Consider the following 18,544-nt stretch of genomic DNA (forward strand, 5'->3'; position numbering starts at 1 on the left):
AGTGTTGAAAAAGAGTTTGATAATTAAAGAGAATAAGTAACTAAACAGTGGGCTGACTGCGGTGTCAACCTATCATAATTTTAGAAGTCTAAAAGTGTGGTTAATTGAGGAAACACTTTTTACAGAATCTCTTGTCAATTAAATGGATTCCTACAAGCCCAGAGAAGAAAACCACAGAAGGTCCAGATTTTGCCTGACTTTGTCACATCCAGAGCAGCTTCAAATGGCTGGGATTCACAACTGGCACCAAAAGCCTCCACATGGGCCTCGCAGCAGCATGGGCCCTTACCCAACATACAGATTCCAACCCAGCTCCACATCAGCAAGACAAAACTAACGAGCTGGTCAGTAGTCTGAGGGGTCCAGACTGACTGTGATGAAGGAAAACTTCACCAGCAGCCTTTCAGAGAGAACAGACCCTTCTCATGGAGGCAAGGGGATCAGAACTCTGTTCCAACTCTGTATGCTTTATGAGCCACAGAAAGGTCTAACAGGCTGCATTTCCCCTACGTATATATGCCCTTGGAAAGTGAGTAATAACAAAGGGAGAGGAGCAATAGCTCAGATTTAACAGTCTGCTCATTGAGTTTTCTTCCTTCTGCAACATCAAGGTGCACACATACACAGGTCTGAAACCTATATGGGTAATTCTCCTGGCACGTAGCACTGAGATCATCTCAGCTTCAGGTGGTTATGGGAGCAGATCGCATGGCTTCAGTTCAGGAGAGGGGTCAGCTTCTACAAACCATACACAGGAACATCCACTCACAGGGTCTGAGAACCACCTGTTGGGAATGTTTGGCCTTTGCTGATCTACACAGACCACTTTCCTCATGTCTTCAAAACTGGGATCATTTGGAACCAGGTCATAAAATGGTGGTTTATAGTCTTCTACAATACCTAGTGAGATACAAACAAGAGAGGCAGTATTTAATGGCTGTCAGTGAAAGAGCACCTCTGCGTAGCCAGCACACATGAACCAGCCACCTGAGAAACACAAGAATATTTTTCAGACTCCATATTGCCGTGTTAAACAGTCATTAGAAAAACAGAACAGCACTTAATATCATAGCAAGAGTTTCTCATACCATTCTGCAAATTAAAAGCCATCTCCATTTTGGAGATGCCTGAGCCAAAATCAGACGTAAATCCACTTGTTGGAAAGTCAGCTTCCATAAGGCATGGAGGTTTACAGGCTACGAGAAAACTGAGACTTCTACTAGAACAGCATACAATTTCAACATCTGCACTGCTGTTTTCAATAGACTTGACATACTCTGCATTGTTTCAGGCATCATGAAAGAGTCCAATAAGGATGTCAGCATCTATAGACCCTCGTGCCAGTGCTTCACATAAAATCATTTCTGCTACTAACGCAGTAAAACGCCTAGGGTAAGTGGCACCACATATCTTCAGGTATAGGCTTTGCTATGGTATCTGAATGCATTTTCCAAGATTCTGCTTTGAAAAGTGAGCAAACAAGTTAATGTGTGTTCTCTCCACTCGTCCCCCAGGTTACATAAGACCAGCAGGCTAAAAGAGCCTTTTGCCTACTCACTGTGGCATGCGTGCAAGCACTGCTGCTGTTGTGGATTAAGCTCACCAATGATCTAGGGAGCTCAGCTTTCTTCGGAAGCCAATTTAAATACTGGTGTTTCCAGACAGGCACTTGGGCCAGCAGCTCAAAGAAATACTGAGCAAATGAAGTCCTCAGTGTACAGTAGAAGCATGGACAGAACAAAGCTAAAACTGCTGTTTAGCAGCCTGGCAGCTGGCCTACAATCAGATACACATGAAATTCAGGACATTTTTTATTACTTCAGATATACTTGAGTAGAAAAGTGGTTCTCAGAAACTATGCTACAGTGCTTGGGATTTAGTGCTCTTGTTCTGTTGGAGACTAAGACCAAAATCATACACTCAGTAAAAGCCTGTAGATCCCTGTTTGTGAGGACTGGGCTTCAGCAAATCCTAACTCAAACAGGAAACAGCTCGAAGACCTGGCTATCCAAGGGATGTTCCAGAACAGAGCCACTAACAGCCCGCAGGTTTGCCATGTGTACTCACGTTGAGCTATGCATGCCATGTGCCATGTTCCCTTTCCAAGCAACATCTAACTAACTGCATATACTGAACGTCACCCAGAGGGCTGAACTCTTGGTCATATCCTGCTTCTGCATCGTCCCAGAACAAAAAATGAATTCTGTGAGAATTTAAGAATACAAATAAGCTTTTTTTTTTTTTGCATTGGTATCACTTGAAATGGAAGCACAGAAAGAGCAGTGGTTTCACACCATTCACATGCAAACCCTCACAGCTACATGGTACCGTCCTGAAGGTGTTGCCAGTGCCATTACGATATTAACAGATTATCACTGAACAAGTCCAGCTCTATTTCAGTTTCCTACGCTCATGTAGGCATTCCGACCAAGAGAACATACAGATGGCTATTTGAGGTACAGCACGGTATTAGAACACAAAGTGAGCCTGGTCTTGCCTTCACACCAACAGAGTAACTGTGGAGCACACTGATCCGCCCTGGGGCGGCCGCTGGCTGCAGCAGCAGCTGGCTGGCACAGGCACCAAGTGCCACCTCTCACCCACACGCCTCCTCCCAGCAAGAACGCCGTCCTGAACTGTGACACACTTCCCTTTCCCACTTCCAGAGGAAAGGAAACGAGCCTCTTACTACAAGAGGCCCTGAAGTTGTTAAGCACAACCTACAGCTGCCATTTTCTGGACAGCCTTAATGACTGCTGTCACTGACAATACCCTGTGCTTTTCTCTCCGGAGGAGCTGAATTTTGCTAACCAAGTGCAGTGGAACTCACACAGAGCAGCAGCTTTTTCCACCTTTATCCTCTGCTACTTACATGAAAGTTTATCTTCTGTGCAGAAATGTACTGCTGGAGCAATGTAGGACCTCCACAAACCCGAAAGCTGCAGGTACAGCCCTGCAGACACAATGCTGACCACATGCCATTGAGCAGCAGCCCTTCCAAGCTTGGGGTCTCACATCAACATCGAACATGATCACATAAGACCTAAGGAACAGACTGCACTGCAGAGGAAGCACATTCCACAGCTGTGAGTAACCGCTCTGCAGTGAGCGAGCACTGCTGTATTGGCATACAGTGAAACCCCAATGAGGGGGCTCAAATCACATTTATGTACACTGGGAATTGCTGAGGGGCTCCTGCTGCAGCACAAAGACAGCACACAAGCACTCTTGGTTGTGGAGAAGTTTCATAATGTTTTCATCCTCCTGATAAGCCACAGCAGAAAAGCATTGAGAATCATGGTGTTGCCTTGTAGATCATCGAAGAAAAATAACTCTGACTCATGGGTCAGATGACAGCAACCTCAAGATCTCCAGGAATGGATATCCTAAGACAGGCTGACATGGAGCAGACTTCAAGTTTACACTAAGCAATAGATGGCAAGCATCCTTCCTCATGGGACAAACAGCAAAGCCCTATTATCACATACACCAGGTACACCTGTCCTATGCTAACACCCATCCCACCTAACACCTTATCATCCAGTTCACATGAGCCCACTGCCTTGACCTCTGCATGCTCACTTCAAGTACCAAAGACTTATTACAGATCGGACAGGGTTATCTGATGAGTTCTACACAGTCAGACACTTGGATTTCTGAGAAGAAATGTAAACACTTCTGAGCAACAGCCCGAAATACAGAACAATGGGAAAAAAGTACAGCTGAGTTAGTACTACAGTTGCCTTCAACTTCAGACTCCATTGGCAAGACTAACGCCTTGAGGTATCTGCATTACTGTTAGAAGAGCTTTCATAGTAGCACCAACCTCAGCCTGAAGTAAATTCCCAAAGCCTTTCCTCATCTTCTTGGTAGGTTTGCAGCCCATACTAAGCTTTCTGCTATCTTGGTTAAGCTGCCAGCACAATCCAAACCCACTAGTTTAACATTAGCTCAGGTAGGTCTCCTATGAACTGCTGTTACTGCAGCATGTATAAATACATAACACTTCAGCACGGGAACATTTAGATATGTACCATTGCAGAGAACTTTCATTTTAAGAGGTATCAACATAGGACTGTATGTATTAGCTACCATATACACACAAAGTATATTAAAAATATGTTTATTGATTAAAAAAAAGAAGAGCAGGACCCGTGCAGCCACACAGATTACCCTGATCTTATGCTCTCAAGAGGAGATTCCATTTTAGATCACTTGAGAACTGGAAGAGTAGCATCTAGGCTTATAAGGAGGCTTACATGAGCCCATGCCTGAACCTACCTCTGAGTTTTAATACCTGCAAGGCAGCTTTGTTCAGGCAGCTTGTCAGCATCCCAGAGAAGACAGGCAGAGGGGAGATGATGCAGGAGAACTCCACGAGGCAAATACCTGGCCTTTCACTGGCACATGGGCCAGGCTTTGTTACTCTGGATGAGCTACCACGAGTCTTCACCATCATACCTCACAGCAGCCCACCTGTCTGCCCACTGCTCATTCATACCTTACTCCCTCCAACAAAAACACTCATTCTCTCTCCTTTGGCTCTTGACAAAGTCCTCTGGGAACAAAAGATTCAAAAACCAGAGAAGACTTTTGAGTGACAAGGAATCACCAGCAGATACCCAAGCTTGAGGGTCCTTACCTTCAGACTCCCTTCCCAATGAAACAGTGCAATGCTGTGTGCTACAAACCAGAATTGTACTCTGACCAAGTCCTGCTCCGTGGATGGTTCACTTGGTATAGCAACAGCAACCCTGAATTCCAACTGTTTCACTTCTTAACTTTCTACATGTTCCTCCTCTATTCTTTAGGTTCTGTCGTGTGAAACAGACACCTAAAAGCATTCACTGTGATTTAATGGCACAAAGAAAAGGTCAGAGATTTCACGGCCTAAGATTTTAGTTCAGCTGACTATTTGACAAAATACTCATCGTCACTCTTTAGGATTTAGAAGGGACCCTCTTCCCCCCTCCATGTTAACAGAGCTGACATCAGTAGTATGTTCTGGTGCCCAGCTTACCAGCAGCTTCAACGGAGGCAGCAACGTGCCAAGAACAAGCAGACTTTGGAGGTCCAGTATTTTGTTGTACACCCTGCGCATTTCAGTGGCAGATTCTCTGCAGTCAATTATTTGCCTAACACATTGTAAAAACAACAGTAAGGGTCCCAAACACTTACCATTGCTAACCATGCGCCTAGCTACCTCCCACAGGACCAGCCCGAAGGCCCAGATATCGACCCTCTTGTAGGAGTCGAAGCAGTCTGCCTGGATGGTTTCGTCCAAGACCTCCGGAGCCATGTAGCGTTTGGTGCCCACTCGGGGGTTGTTCCCCACATCCAACTGGTTCGTGCTTTGGGAGTGCATGACTGCGAGGCCTGAACAACAGAGAAGAACCGTTGAGCCCCCTTTGGAACCAGGCATTTAAAGTTACACGTCACCAGTGACATCCAGCAGACAGTTCATTAAAAAGAAGGAACTCAGAGTCCAGCCGTCCAAAGACCAATTGGGTCATCTCTAAAGCAGCTCTCAAAAACAGCCCCCATGTCCACAGACTTAGACCAATACCTCCTAAGGGATTACTATTAGACACGTTATTGCATGGCTCTAAAATGCTGTTATTATAGGAACTAAATGTTTTGCAGCCACTGGATGTCACCGGTGCTCTAGGCACGTATGCACACAAGGCTGGGCAGCTGTTACTTAGAAGAAAACAATTTTACCCAGCATTCAAATTTATTTATAGAACTTTTGGGTAGGCGGATGTATCTGAGCTGTGGGGAGAAGAGAAGAAAAACACCGCGTGACGGATATACACAAGTTAAAAAATAAAGCTGGAAAATAAAAGCCACCATATTTGTAGTAGCTTGAAAAATAAACATCCTCAAGTGATCCAAAATGAGTCAGCCAAAACCACTCTACCAGGTTTCTACTAATTACCAAACATTTAAGCAAAGAACATTATGTGAGGGTCTAATTTACTGTAAATTCGGAAATGCACAAAGTACTCCTTTTGCCATGGTAAACAGACAGCACTGCAAATTGAACAGCAGCAGGTGCATGACATAACTAAGCAATAGAAAAGGCACAGACTCCTGGCTTTCCTCAACAACTCCTTACTATTTCCATTTAACATGGCTGTTTTAGATGGAACCTAAGAAGCCCTTCCTTCAGGCCCAAAAACCATTAGCCAATCTGCCATTCATTTGTTTCCCTTTTTCCCCTCACCAGGAGAATAATCCGGACCTCCCAGGAACAAAAATCTGGAAAATCCTCTCCTGCAATTCAAGTGACTTCAGGCTGCCAAGAAAACGCTCCTGGCACCTCCAGAAAGATGCTTGTCCACTGACTGCCCCACTGCCATCAGAGATGGAGCTGAAGAGCCTACCCTCCAGATCAAAATCATTTTAGCCCTTTTTCTCCTTTCTCTTCAGATCTCACACACTGGAAACAGAGGTTAGAAAACAAATTTCCTGGCAAACTCTAAACATGTCAAGACTCTGGAGGACACTGAAAATTTATAATGCTCTATCCAAATAGGACAAAACAGATTCAAAAGATTGATGGGTCAAAGTTTAGGGCTGAGGGATGCAAGTCAGCATCCAGTACGCTACAAACCGAGAACGTGTTGCAATAATGTCAGGAGACAGCCATGTTGTAATCAGGTCCTCATCACAGTGGCATCTGTGCTGCTTAGAAGACTTAGAACGCAGACATCGCACTGCTTCATTTCCTTTCACCACAGAACGCCCCAATGCACCTTTAGACCAAGGGAGCTCTTACTGTAAGATAACTCTTTTTTTTTTTTTAGAGAGACATTTTTTACAAAGTGTGAGGGAAAAAAAATGATGGAACACACTGACTTCCAGGTTGCCAAAAGAATCACTGTTACTATGCTGGGATATTTTCCTGGAACAGAAATTGAGTAGATGTGTTCTGTCAGTACTCTCTGTACCTTCCTTACAAATACTAGTTCTTGTCTCAAGCTGCTGTTCACTGCTCAGTGTGGAGGGAGGAGTTCAGTGACAGAGTAAGAGGAGAGCTGAGCTTATTTTTCTTTTTGTATTAGCTTTACACCACTGTCATATAAAGTTGCTAAACACTGCTCTGTAAAGTTGGATACATGATCTACGACCATGTATGAGAATTGCTTTAGAAGTAGAATAAATCTATTACAGGGCAGAGCTTTCCCAGGCCTAACTGCACTGACAGACTGAAGCAAGACTGACATCTGTCCTTGGACTTTATCAGAGCTTTTGCATAGCTAGGACACAGTTGCTAACTCTCCTCCTTACACCTAAGAAACAAATCAAAAATGCATCACGAATACATTCCTGAGTTCTTAAACACTTAAAAAATAGGCATTTTACCGTCACAAAAATTATTCAGGAAATGTTTATGACTGTCCTTGCTCAGAGAATCCCTCTGACTTTTGAGGCTTCCAGTTAAATCATAGAATGGCTTGGGCTGGGGTGGACCTGGTAGATCACCCAGTGGATTTCACTTGGTTAGTGTGGTGTTCAATGCCAGCATGTGTTGGCCCTTTCTCAGCATGAGTATGAATTAAGAGCCAGTCCCTGAAGTTTTGTTTTTCAGCATACAGCTTCATGTTTTACTTACTATTCCCTCTGCAACTTTTGATAGGCCACGACTCTCCAACGTTTCTCCCTCCTGTTTACAAAAAGAGCATTTTACAGACAGCCCCACTGGTGTGAGCTGTCCCAGCATTCCACCAGCTTGAAGCCCCAAACCAGCTGGCATGGAGAGCTCTGTCCTGGACTCACTGAGTTACCTGGGCAAAAAGCTCAAGCTGGATGGACATCTTGGAGACCTACAGGCTTGGAATAGTGAGCATACAAACAGAAGGGCACTTATTCCTTCAGAAATGATGTGAACCATAGCAACCACTGCCTGCGTAAATCTATGAATGGCATCCAGCAACAAAAAGCCAAGAACAAGTCCAAAACGTTCCATCTGTTTCTGAACTCTGGACTGGGTCTTGTCAGCCGCGCAGCAGCATCTTTAAGTTGGAAGTGCCACCTAGCGGCTGCTAAACCTTCAGGGCAACACCAGGTAATTCTCACACTGAGTTTCCTTCCAGGCTATTTAAGGTAGCAGTTATCCAATACATTTGTCTGCTGCAGGAACACAGAGCGCATTAGCATTGAATGAACTCACCTAAGTCTGCTATGCAGCACTGTCCATTTTTCTTAACAAGGATATTTTTGCTCTTCAAGTCCCGATGAGAAATGGCAGGCTTCCCCTGCGTTCCAAATATCTCTATGTGCAAATGTGCAAGGCCGCTGGCTATGGACAGTACTATCCGCAGGCAGCTGACAGTGTCCAGGGTGGTGAGCTGCAGATAGTCATACAAAGACCCCATCTCGTGGTAGTGAGTAATTAGCCACAGCTGGGTGCTAGAGTTTCTGGAAGTCATATCGGATGCAATAAAACCTAGGAAAGACAGGAAAAAAAAAGAGAAGAACACGAGTGACTAAGTGACTTCCCTAAGAAAAGAATCAACACAACTGGGCCTCTCGTGCATTTTGAAACAACTGAACTAAAACTTGACCTCCGGGATACCGCACTGAAAACAGACTGCAAGTATTACTTAGTATTATTATATGGAAAAAAGAGTTAATACGTTCTGGAACTCTAACTCAAGTCCATGCACAAGAATGTCTTTGTATGGAGAGTCACACCCAACAATTACTTGTCAGGACCGTGCATTTTTTAAAAAGTCCAAAACAAATGTATTTTGTAGTCAGAAGCTTGCTGTCCATGGGAAGCACATCCTTCAGATTGAACAGACTGACAAAGCCCATCCCACCCCACAACCACTCCAGCCACCTGATGGCTCTGCAGGCCTCACACCTGGCCCTGCTCTGCCCTCCAAGCACAGCAGGTGGCTAAAAGGAGCGTGGCAGTTGTGCGAGATCTGCACTCCACAACCAAGCCACAGCAGTTCTACTTCAACCTGCATACATTCCACTTCCGTAGTGAAGTGAAGCAGAGCACCTGTACACATCACAGCTGTGATTAACAACTGCTTGCTAGAACAGGACAAAGGAATTTCTTTTCTAAGCTCATGAACCTCAAGGACTGCTTCTAAAAGCAGGCCTTAAAACTTCACCAAAGTTCAGGTGTTGCTCCTTTCCTGATACCTCTGAAGAGCACACTGCTGCTCTCACCTGCGTTAGCCAGGAAGCAGCAGAAGCATTACAATCGAGCCAGAGGAACAAACTGGGTTTATTAAAAGCCTGCATAAGACATTTGTCAGCAAGAACACCCACCACACTCTTCAAGAAGTCAGATTTCTCCACAACACGACAATATCATAGATGACAAGAGTGTTTAAAGCCAACAAATTTGACAGTCATCAAGACAGACAAAACACTAAGAGAGGAACATGGGAAACATGTAATTTCAGTCAAGTTCCTCGCTCTCTGGGGAGGAAAGTTCAGTAACTCACATTTCAGGAGTCCACCAAATTATTTTTGTAGTAACAAAGGAATTGCTTCACGAAACATTAGAGCAGTGTCTAGCAGGGTGAGCCACAGAGCCAAGGAACATTCTCAGACAGGAAAGATGAAGGAGCCCCAGTAAAAACGCCTGAAGACAGACTGTGGGTGAGGTGATGCAGTGAGCAGAAGACAAGGTGTTGCTTTTATTTGTAAGGGTGAATCCACAGAAGAGAAGGCTGTGTCTAGCAGGATAAAAACAGCTTCTACAACTTCAGCCACAGCTGATAACATCAAAAGCCCTTTTTACCTAAGCTCTTGGACCTAGCACACAGCCTCAAAGGATGCACAAAGATTAGAAATCACACTTCAGTATTTACAGGAAAATGAGAGAAATGGCAACCATAACCAAAGTTTAAACACCAAAAAAGATTCACCAGTTTGACTCAAGCTCTGAGCAGAACAATTAAATTTAACAAAAAAAAAATCAACTCTGTTATGAGTCCATTTATTCAGGCACAAGGGAAAGGTGAAACTCCTCCCCACTCATTCTCCTCTCAGTCCTCCCAGGTAAACTCAAGTTGTAACAAAACCAGACCCACCAAAACCTCTTCATCTACACATTACACAACGCTCTTCCTCGCCATTTCACCACCCTGCAAGAATTGCTGCAAGGCTGAATCCTCAGCAGGAAGGCCTGTGGCATCTCCTTCCCTCTCTACATGCTATAGTGCCAACAATCAATTAATGCAGTTGACTCTTTTGTGCCAGAGTGTTTCTGCAGGACAATGAAGCACGATTGCTGGGACACTTCCTCCATTAATGGGACTCAGATTTCAGCACCTTCCTCCAAGTCTCTCCACCTAAAATTTCCCTTCAACCACTGAATACAATCCCAAGAGTTAACTCTTGAGGACTGCAAGACGTAAAGTAGTGCAGAACTGTCACACAAGTCAACTGTTTGGTTAACTTACCTTCATGTTAACTACAGGAATACAACCATCCTACTTACCTAAAATGTTTTCATGCCGCAGCAACACAGTGTTATACAATTCAGTTTCCCTGAACCAGGATTTTTCATCCCTAGAAGAGAAGATCTTCACAGCAACATTCTCTCCTTGCCACTGACCCCTCCAGACTTCTCCATAACGGCCCTTTCCTGGTCAGGGAGGAAACACAAAGAGCTGTGAACTAACAGTCCTCACAGGGTTAAGAACACAATCAGCCAAGCAGACAACATCCACCCCTCCCAAATAAGGGCACTAAAGAATTAGTGCTCATCACTGCCCTTTGCCTTATGTAATATTACCGGGACAATATGTAAAGACACATATGCCCTTAAACCCAAGTTTCTAGCAACAGCATGAGATTACTGCCAATATGCATAAACAGAGGTACATATGCACGCACGTCAAATACTGTGGGTGTTAGCTGTACCACAGCTGAACAAATCTACAGGACACAGCAAAATCTGTATTTTCTCTACAATCTGACATATTTGCATCTAACATTTCCCACAATGCGTTCCTTGCAGTAATTCCTTTTCTGCTTTGTCTAGAAAGAAAACATGTCACACACAGCTCCCTGAAGAGGGGCTCCCTCAGCTCCATGATGCCAGAAGCAGTCAAGGCATGAAATAAGAGATGAACAATGACTGGAGAGTTCTCTGAATTCCCCCTTCTCTCAACAAAACCCAAACTCAGTCACAGCTCACTAATGACATTTCAGCACCTTGCAGAACGTCTTACTACTCTACACACACAGTGTGTTCCCCTGTCCCTTGTTTTTTTCTGTATGTTTAGACTGCACGCACTGATAAATACAGCTCTCTCCTCCCTGCACACCAGTACCGCATCCAGTGTTAGTATTGGGCAAGGAAATGATTCCATTGCCAGCAATGACAGCACTGCTGTTGCTTAAGTAACTTAGGCAATGTACTACAGGTCCCTGTAGGCAATACAAATAAACCCATGAATTCTGAGGTTAGGAGGACAGAAAGGACACAAACACTACGGGAAACCTTTGTACTTCCCTTGCAAAAGGGAATACTTGCTAGTATAGCCTGGTATAAAATGAAGAACATCAATAAACAACAACAAGAAACACCAAAGACGATCACCAAAACATCAGGTAAGGATCAAGACACACTGCCTGCATCCCAATCTTTCTACCCAAGGAGCTTAAAGCGATATTAAATTATTAAACACCCAAAAGCAAAGCAACAACCTGGAGAAGGCACAACAGGTAAGCCTCTGATCATCTCCACCACAGCTGGAATACCATAGCCTCAGTGTTCACACAATGCACGCTGCTGGATTTGACAACTGTAAATACCCACATTCTGCCCTTCGTGGCTGTGCCAAAGGGACACATACAGATCAGCTGCAGGCAGACACCCAACAGTGACATCTCAATGCTGTCTCCCAGAAGAGAATTCCTACAAAGTGCTTCCATCTGGTTCTGCCATGTAGGCTAACTGAATACCATTTGCTGCTTTACAAATGTGTTAGATAGTTTCTAACTCCACATGGCGCCTGCTTCTCTTAACATATAGTCCATCTAGCTTACAAAGCGCCCACTCAAATGCTCCTCAATTGTACTCTCCAGCATTACCTTCCTGAAAAAAGGTCAAATTTTTCCTTACAAAGCACAGATGATATTTGCTGTCTTCCACATAGATCTGAAAGGATGATCCCCCTTTCAAAGCAGAAATGCATTCCGTAAGCTGAAGCATGAAAAGTTTCATATAATGTAAGCACAACTGAGGAAAAAGGTGATTAGGATGCCAGACAGAGCTTTCTGTCTGCGTTTCTTACCCAGACCTGGAACAAGGCAAACAACATTTCTACTGACCTACACACTCCACAAGCGTGATCTGGCGAGCCACTGTTCTTTGCACCAAGAATGGAAGTCCAGAACCACTTCCAGATGTGCAGGAATGGTCCAATAAATCCTGTTCAAAAGCAAGATCAGAATTTTACTATATAAACTGCATTGTTTTCCACTTAAATACACAAAGGTGCATCTCTTCATAGGATGAAAGCTTATTGGTAGTATCAGAGACATGAGGATGTTTGGCCACTCAGGACCAAGATTCACTGCAGCCACTCTGCAGAGGGCTGAGAACACTCTGCACAAGGTTTTTCAGCAATTTGTCCTTCTTAGTTTGCATCTCAAACGTACATTTGTCACTTATTTTAAAGAGGTCAATAGAAACCTTCTTTTCCCCCCACAAAATCTGTTAGGCCTTGCAGTAATCTGAACCACTTCAATGAGACCTAAGTTCTGACATTTAAACCTTCACCTCTGTGTAATCAGCAGGAGAAGCAACATTTACTCTTGAACCTTACCTATTTTTCCAGCTCCTTGTGGTCTCTTCCTTTTGAAGATGACTACAAGGGCACAGCCCTGCAAGCATGCTTTCACTAGCTAGAGCTCAGCTTGTCTCTCAGATCTACTCACCTGGGGGATCTCGTATCCTCTAAGTCTGTTTTATGCATCCCTATGAATAAACATGCATTAGAAAGAGCTGCTGACAACTTCTATACTTAAAAACTCAGCCACAGACAGAGTTTGGAACAGAAACATGCACCAGCTTGTTTTTTCAATAGCTTCTAACGTGTGCCTGCAGACATACGCTGGTGCCCAGCCAGGCGCGTGGCTGAAGCAGTCAAAGGGAGCAGCAGGGAGACGCTGTCAGAGTACAGCACAAAAGCAAAGGGGCTTAGGAGCAATGGCTTCCAGGCACGGCTCAGGAAGGTCTGTGCTCTGCAGAGCTTTCTGTTCAAAACGAACATTAGGAAAGTTCTAGGTGAACGTTAAAATCCTATTATCCTACAAAAGTGCTAATACACAGCTACTTTTATAGCTAGGACTCCTATACTAGCTCTAAGTATCAGCACCTAGGTGCTCCGTATTACTGGGCTTTTTTTTTTTTCCCTCTTAAGAAAGGAAAACAGGATTAAAAAAAGCATACACCCAATCAACCACAAAGCATTTTCAGCAAGCTACACTGCTGGGCTTCAACTACATCCAATGAAATCTCATTTCTCCTCACAATTTTTTAATGAGTGCTCAAGAAAAGATTGCGTAATAGTGACAGGAGGCTGTTTTGCTTTTCTGACAGATACAGAGCTCATTATCTTATCTACATCAGTGACTGTAAAAACAAGATTGAGGAGGCCACAGCTCTTTTATTCTCCATTAGGAAGCTCAGCTTAGGGCAGTATTTACTGCGCTATGGAGACTAATCCTAAATGTAAACAAACTTAGTGTAACAGAACTGGAGATTTAGATCCCACAGCTGACATGAAAAGTCCAGAACATGAAAGACTTACTGTGTAGGAGAACATGTGTAGACAAGGAAATATCAGTATCTTTACTTTTTGTTCACATCACCAGCACCAAGAGGCAGAGCAGAGACACTATGCTCACAGAGCTACAAGAGTTACACAGCTGTGAACAAAGCGACAGCAGAACAAAACTTCACAGCCAGCAACTTTTCCAATCTCTTTTAAAAGAAATTTTTTTATTTATTTCTCCCAGGCTTTAATTGCTGTTTCCTTGGATCATGTAATAATAAAGAGCAAAAGGTCTGCAACTGGAATGGAAATGGTTTTGCACTGATAGGAGATAAGAGCTGGAAGTTGGTGCTTACAGACAATCAAGTGGCATACCCGCCTAGTTTGCGAGGAGCACATCAAACTGGCTGCTTTAAGACCAAGAATCAAGCCTTCTAAGAGAGTCAAAGACATTAAAAAAGAAGGGTAATTTACTTATGGCTGAGCTGAAGCAGGACAGCAGGCAGTGACACGGAGCTGCTGCAGTTTACAGAGTGCTCATTCCCACAGTCACACCAACCACCCACTACTTCAAGCTCAGGAGGAAGGCTCTGGTTTCAGTAACACTCAATGTACTCCTGCAGCCATGAATGGTCAAGTTTTGATGGGAACGTTGCTGGAAACATTTTCAATTATTATTATTATTATTTAAAATAAGGCCAAGGTAAAACACTTTAAAGTTTAAAAGGAACTGCTTTCCCATGTTATTTTATTTTCCACAGACTGAGTGACCTGAAACATTTTAAAAAACTGAATTTTGAACAAGATATCCAAAGAAAATGAGAACTGCTGCTACTCTCCTCTGTCAAAAAAAAATCGCTGATTTCCTACTCCTCCAAGAGCCCACCTACTGAGTTCATGGACTGAGATCTGAAGTTTTAAGTTAAGAACACCTTTATTTTCTTCTTTCCCATTATCACAACCTTTTCAGTCTTTCAAATTGTCACTGAAACATCCAAATCACAACACATTTTTACACCTTCTGTATCACTTTAGGCTACCTAAAAACTGTACAAATGTTGTTTTGCTGGTATGTAAGCATCTCAAGTAGCCTTAGATGTTGTTTGTAGAACCAGCAAATGTTTGACTACAGCTTACAGCAACTCTCAAAATCAAGGAAACTATCCTTGCAAAAGAGTTTGTGTTTTGTTAAATTTCATTTAAACTGTGGTTTTCGAGCACAGTAATGTCCCCACAAAAGTCCTGACACTTAAATGGCTTTCTGGCAGCATAAGGCCCCACTGCCATGGCCATGTCTGGAGGGTTTGTGAGGGCATTTGGAAGCAAAGATGGTCACACATTTTTACCATTCACAAAGGTTACTTACTGCCAATGTACTGTCTCCAACATTTGAAGCAATGAGTCCCTCAATTGTGCCATATTCTGCATCTCTAGAATTGAGTCTCTCCATGTGGTTCTTCTGTATCCTCCGGATGATGAGCACAGCTACCACAGAGAAAATTACCAGCACTACTACAGGAGCCAGTATAACGATGATTAGTGTTTCCATGCTGTAACCTGCAGCTTCCCCTTGCAGGGTTTGCCCTTGAACAGGAGAGAAAGAACAAAAGAAAAAACATGAGAACACCCTGAGAAAACACTTCCAGCAGTGCTGACACACTTTGCTCAGTGGCCACTCAGACTGGGAGGGGCCTTTACACAGTCAAGGCTGCAGCACACACCTGCTCAAAGCATGCTACCATGACTCAACTGCTCAGAATTCCTTACTTATAAATTAACCACTCACCTTTAGAAGAGGGCAACTTCGCAGTGATATTCATGTTGCAAAGGTATCCTTGGCAGCACTCCACAGCTTGGTCAGGAGATGGCGGAGTTTTGCACGTCATTTTCCCTTGTTCATAGACTTGGAAGCAGCCTTTCTGGTAAACCTTAGCACCATCGTTAATGCTCAGGGAGGCGAAGCACTGCTGGCCCTGGCAGCGGTCTCCATTCCCACATGACATGCCTTCACACACACATTCATTTAGCTTCAGCTCCTCATCTGCAAAAAGGGAGAGGTGAGGAAAAAAGCACACCATACTCTATAACTACTTTCACAGAGAGATTTAGTTACCTCTATAGAATAAGACAATAAAAATCTTTTGTTTAAGGGAAGGAATATTGCTTGCAGCTATCACAGAGGAACTACCAAGTAGGAGCTAACAATACCCATTTATCTGATTCAGCAAGGCAGAGATACCAGCCCGCACCACTGAAGAAATACCGGTCTTATCTGCCCACTCCAAGCACTCACATTCCCAGAGCTCAGCTTTACATCGCCCCACAGGCACCACTGTGAGGGTACAGCATGGAAGGGCTGTCTGCATGAGGGCAGTAAGCAGAGACAAACCGACCGTCACTTTAAAGCAGATTTGCTCAACCCAATTGCACCGCTCTGCTCAGGGTGACTGAACAGAGATGAGGCCGCTCCTGCACACACTCCCTGGGTGCACACACTCTTACAGCAGACTCACTCACATTCTCTTTCAGCCCTAGCAGACAAAAGTTTCCAGCTGTAAACACACAGATGTCCTTAACACAGCAGCGTGCCACCACGTGTTCAACCTTTCAGAGCCTATCATTGGGGAATAGAACTCTGTTTATTTTCCTCCTGGTTTTTTCTGCCCTCCTCCCACAATGAACAAATATACAAGTATAGTTTTCCACTTTTGAACTGCCTGAAGTCAGCCAGCTTCCCTGCAGCCCACGCCCTGCTCAGTGCACAGACAGCCCCTGTGGCTCGCAGCCTGTTCCAGCCCCACATTACCTCTACCTCTCCACCCAGGGACCCTTCCAGGCCTGAGGCAGCCTGCGCCAGCCAGAGAGCAGAAAGCCACCCCCTTGGCAAAGAACCTCTGGGCTGGGAACACAGACACTCTCCTTCACAACAGTTACTCCTCATGCCCAAACCGCTCCTCACTTTTCCCAGCTGGTTTTCCAGCCTTGTGGTGCATTACCACCTACCCCTGTCCCCCATCAAAGCCCCTGCAGTGCCCCTACAGGCCATGCTGGGCTGCACAGGGCCAGCAGTGGTGGCCATGCCCTGGTGGGTGCTCACAAGCTGGATGCTGCACCACAATGACACATCCTCATGCACAAAGCAACCCACAGGGGTCCCTGTCCTTGCCATGTTCTCCCATGGAACAATACACTGCGTGCATCTCTTGTAACATCTCAACTTGGAGATGATCTCTCCACTGAGAGGAATGTTCTGCTTTCCCCCCAAGCAGCCAAGCAAACAGGCACAGGGCCACCTCCTCTCACCGGTACTAAAGCAACACCGCTCACTGATACTGCTTCAGCTCTGACTCAAAATAAACACTATGTCAGCTACGTCATATGGTCAGCAAATGATAAACTAAACAAATGCACAAGAAGTCAAAACATGCAGCACAATAAGACTCCATTTCCTCTCTAAGGACAGCCCAGTCCCAGTGGGGCAACCGGCAATTGGTTACAAAGCCGACGTGGAGCCAGCCCAGGGCTGCTGAAATCTCTCACCACGACAGGGACTTCAAGCACAAAGGTCACGATATTTAAAAACAGCAATAGTGCTTTTCTTTTTAAATGACAAGTGCTAAGCAGCTCTGGAGGCAGATGGGGGCAGGGCAGGCAGGTGAGCAGGCAGCAGAGGGTCAGCATCCATCCCTCAGAGGGCCCCAGAGAACAGCAGCATTAAGTGCACAAAGAAAATGCACCATGGGAAGTTTGGGAGAGAAGAAGGGAAGGAATAAAGCAAACAGAAACACACAGCTGGCATAGCTCCTCTGCAGGCACTTCCACAGGAAGCTGCACATCACAGACAGGAAAATGTTCCTTGCAGACATGCACTCAGCTGGCATGGGTCGGTGGCTGCAGGACTACAGCCCCCACACAGCTGCTCTGGGTACCGTACAGCCCCGGCCCAGCCCTGCCATTGCTCTCCACTCCTTAATATAACAGCTCTGAAAGCTACAAACGTTTTATTTGTAAAGAACCAGCTGTACTTCAAGTGTGATAAGGAGGTGCAGCACAAAAACCGCTATCAAATCTTATTCCAAAAGAATACATTTTACGGACAAAAATAATAGTTTAATGTATTTCCACTCAGATCTGGCTAGAGTTGCTTCCTTTTCAAATCGTGCCTTAATCTCCGCTTTGTAAACACAAATAAAATTGCACTAAACCTCCACACATGCATTTCTCCCCTCCAGGATCCAATCATCATGCTCTGCCTTTTATTATTTGCATCAACATCTGAGAACAAACACAGGGGTTTTGGAAAGACCTGACAAGGCAAAGAGCACCAATGTGCCACAGCAGACACACTGTGGTGTCACACATCACCTGAAATGCAGTCACAGCTGAGGAAGTCACTGGCAGAAAGGCTTCCCTGAGTGCTGACAGCAGGCAGTTTGGAAGCAGCCATCACACAGCAGCCAGAAAACTCCAGGTGAACCACCACCCTTCTTCCATTTTGCTGAAGGAAACCTTAGGTGCACTGCACACCTGAACCCCTTACGTGCACACAGCAGAATGAGTCACTCAGCATTTCCGAAGACCTGACAGGAGCAGCACGGAGACAATGAAGCGCGGTGCTGAACGGCCCAGACACGAGAGCCCTCCAGAGGACAACCCAGCAACACAACTCCATCTCAGCCCACTGTGCTGCAAAGAGCTGCTCCTTGTGGACCTCAGATGTTTGCCATTCAAACAAGGTTTCCCATTTCACTCCCCAGGCCCTGCTGAGCCCTACGCCAACCGCA

At 44.8% G+C, this 18,544-nt stretch overlaps 1 protein-coding gene across 23 annotated transcripts in view; it reads right to left on the reverse strand.

The window, feature by feature from the left end:
• ATVR1 (serine/threonine-protein kinase receptor) overlaps window positions 1-18,544 on the reverse strand; it is a 44,886-nt gene that overhangs the window by 1,416 nt on the left and 24,926 nt on the right. For 19 of the 23 annotated variants that reach the window (NM_204560.2, NM_001396497.1, NM_001396493.1 and 16 more), the window contains 7 exons: window positions 15,547-15,801; window positions 15,127-15,344; window positions 12,313-12,412; window positions 10,472-10,618; window positions 8,177-8,452; window positions 5,179-5,376; window positions 770-900 (listed from right to left, as the gene is read on the reverse strand). In NM_204560.2, coding sequence (NP_989891.2) covers window positions 770-900; window positions 5,179-5,376; window positions 8,177-8,452; window positions 10,472-10,618; window positions 12,313-12,412; window positions 15,127-15,344; window positions 15,547-15,801 — 1,325 coding nt within the window. Of the gene's footprint in view, window positions 1-769; window positions 901-5,178; window positions 5,377-8,176; window positions 8,453-10,471; window positions 10,619-12,312; window positions 12,413-15,126; window positions 15,345-15,546; window positions 15,802-16,053; window positions 17,044-18,125; window positions 18,298-18,544 lie in introns of those variants that run through there. The other 4 variants (XM_040703255.2, XM_040703256.2, NM_001396494.1 and 1 more) reach the window with 4 other exon arrangements.

The sequence above is a fragment of the Gallus gallus genome, chromosome 7 (genome assembly GCF_016699485.2).
Source record: "Gallus gallus isolate bGalGal1 chromosome 7, bGalGal1.mat.broiler.GRCg7b, whole genome shotgun sequence".
In the NCBI taxonomy this organism is placed as follows: Eukaryota; Metazoa; Chordata; class Aves; order Galliformes; family Phasianidae; genus Gallus; species Gallus gallus.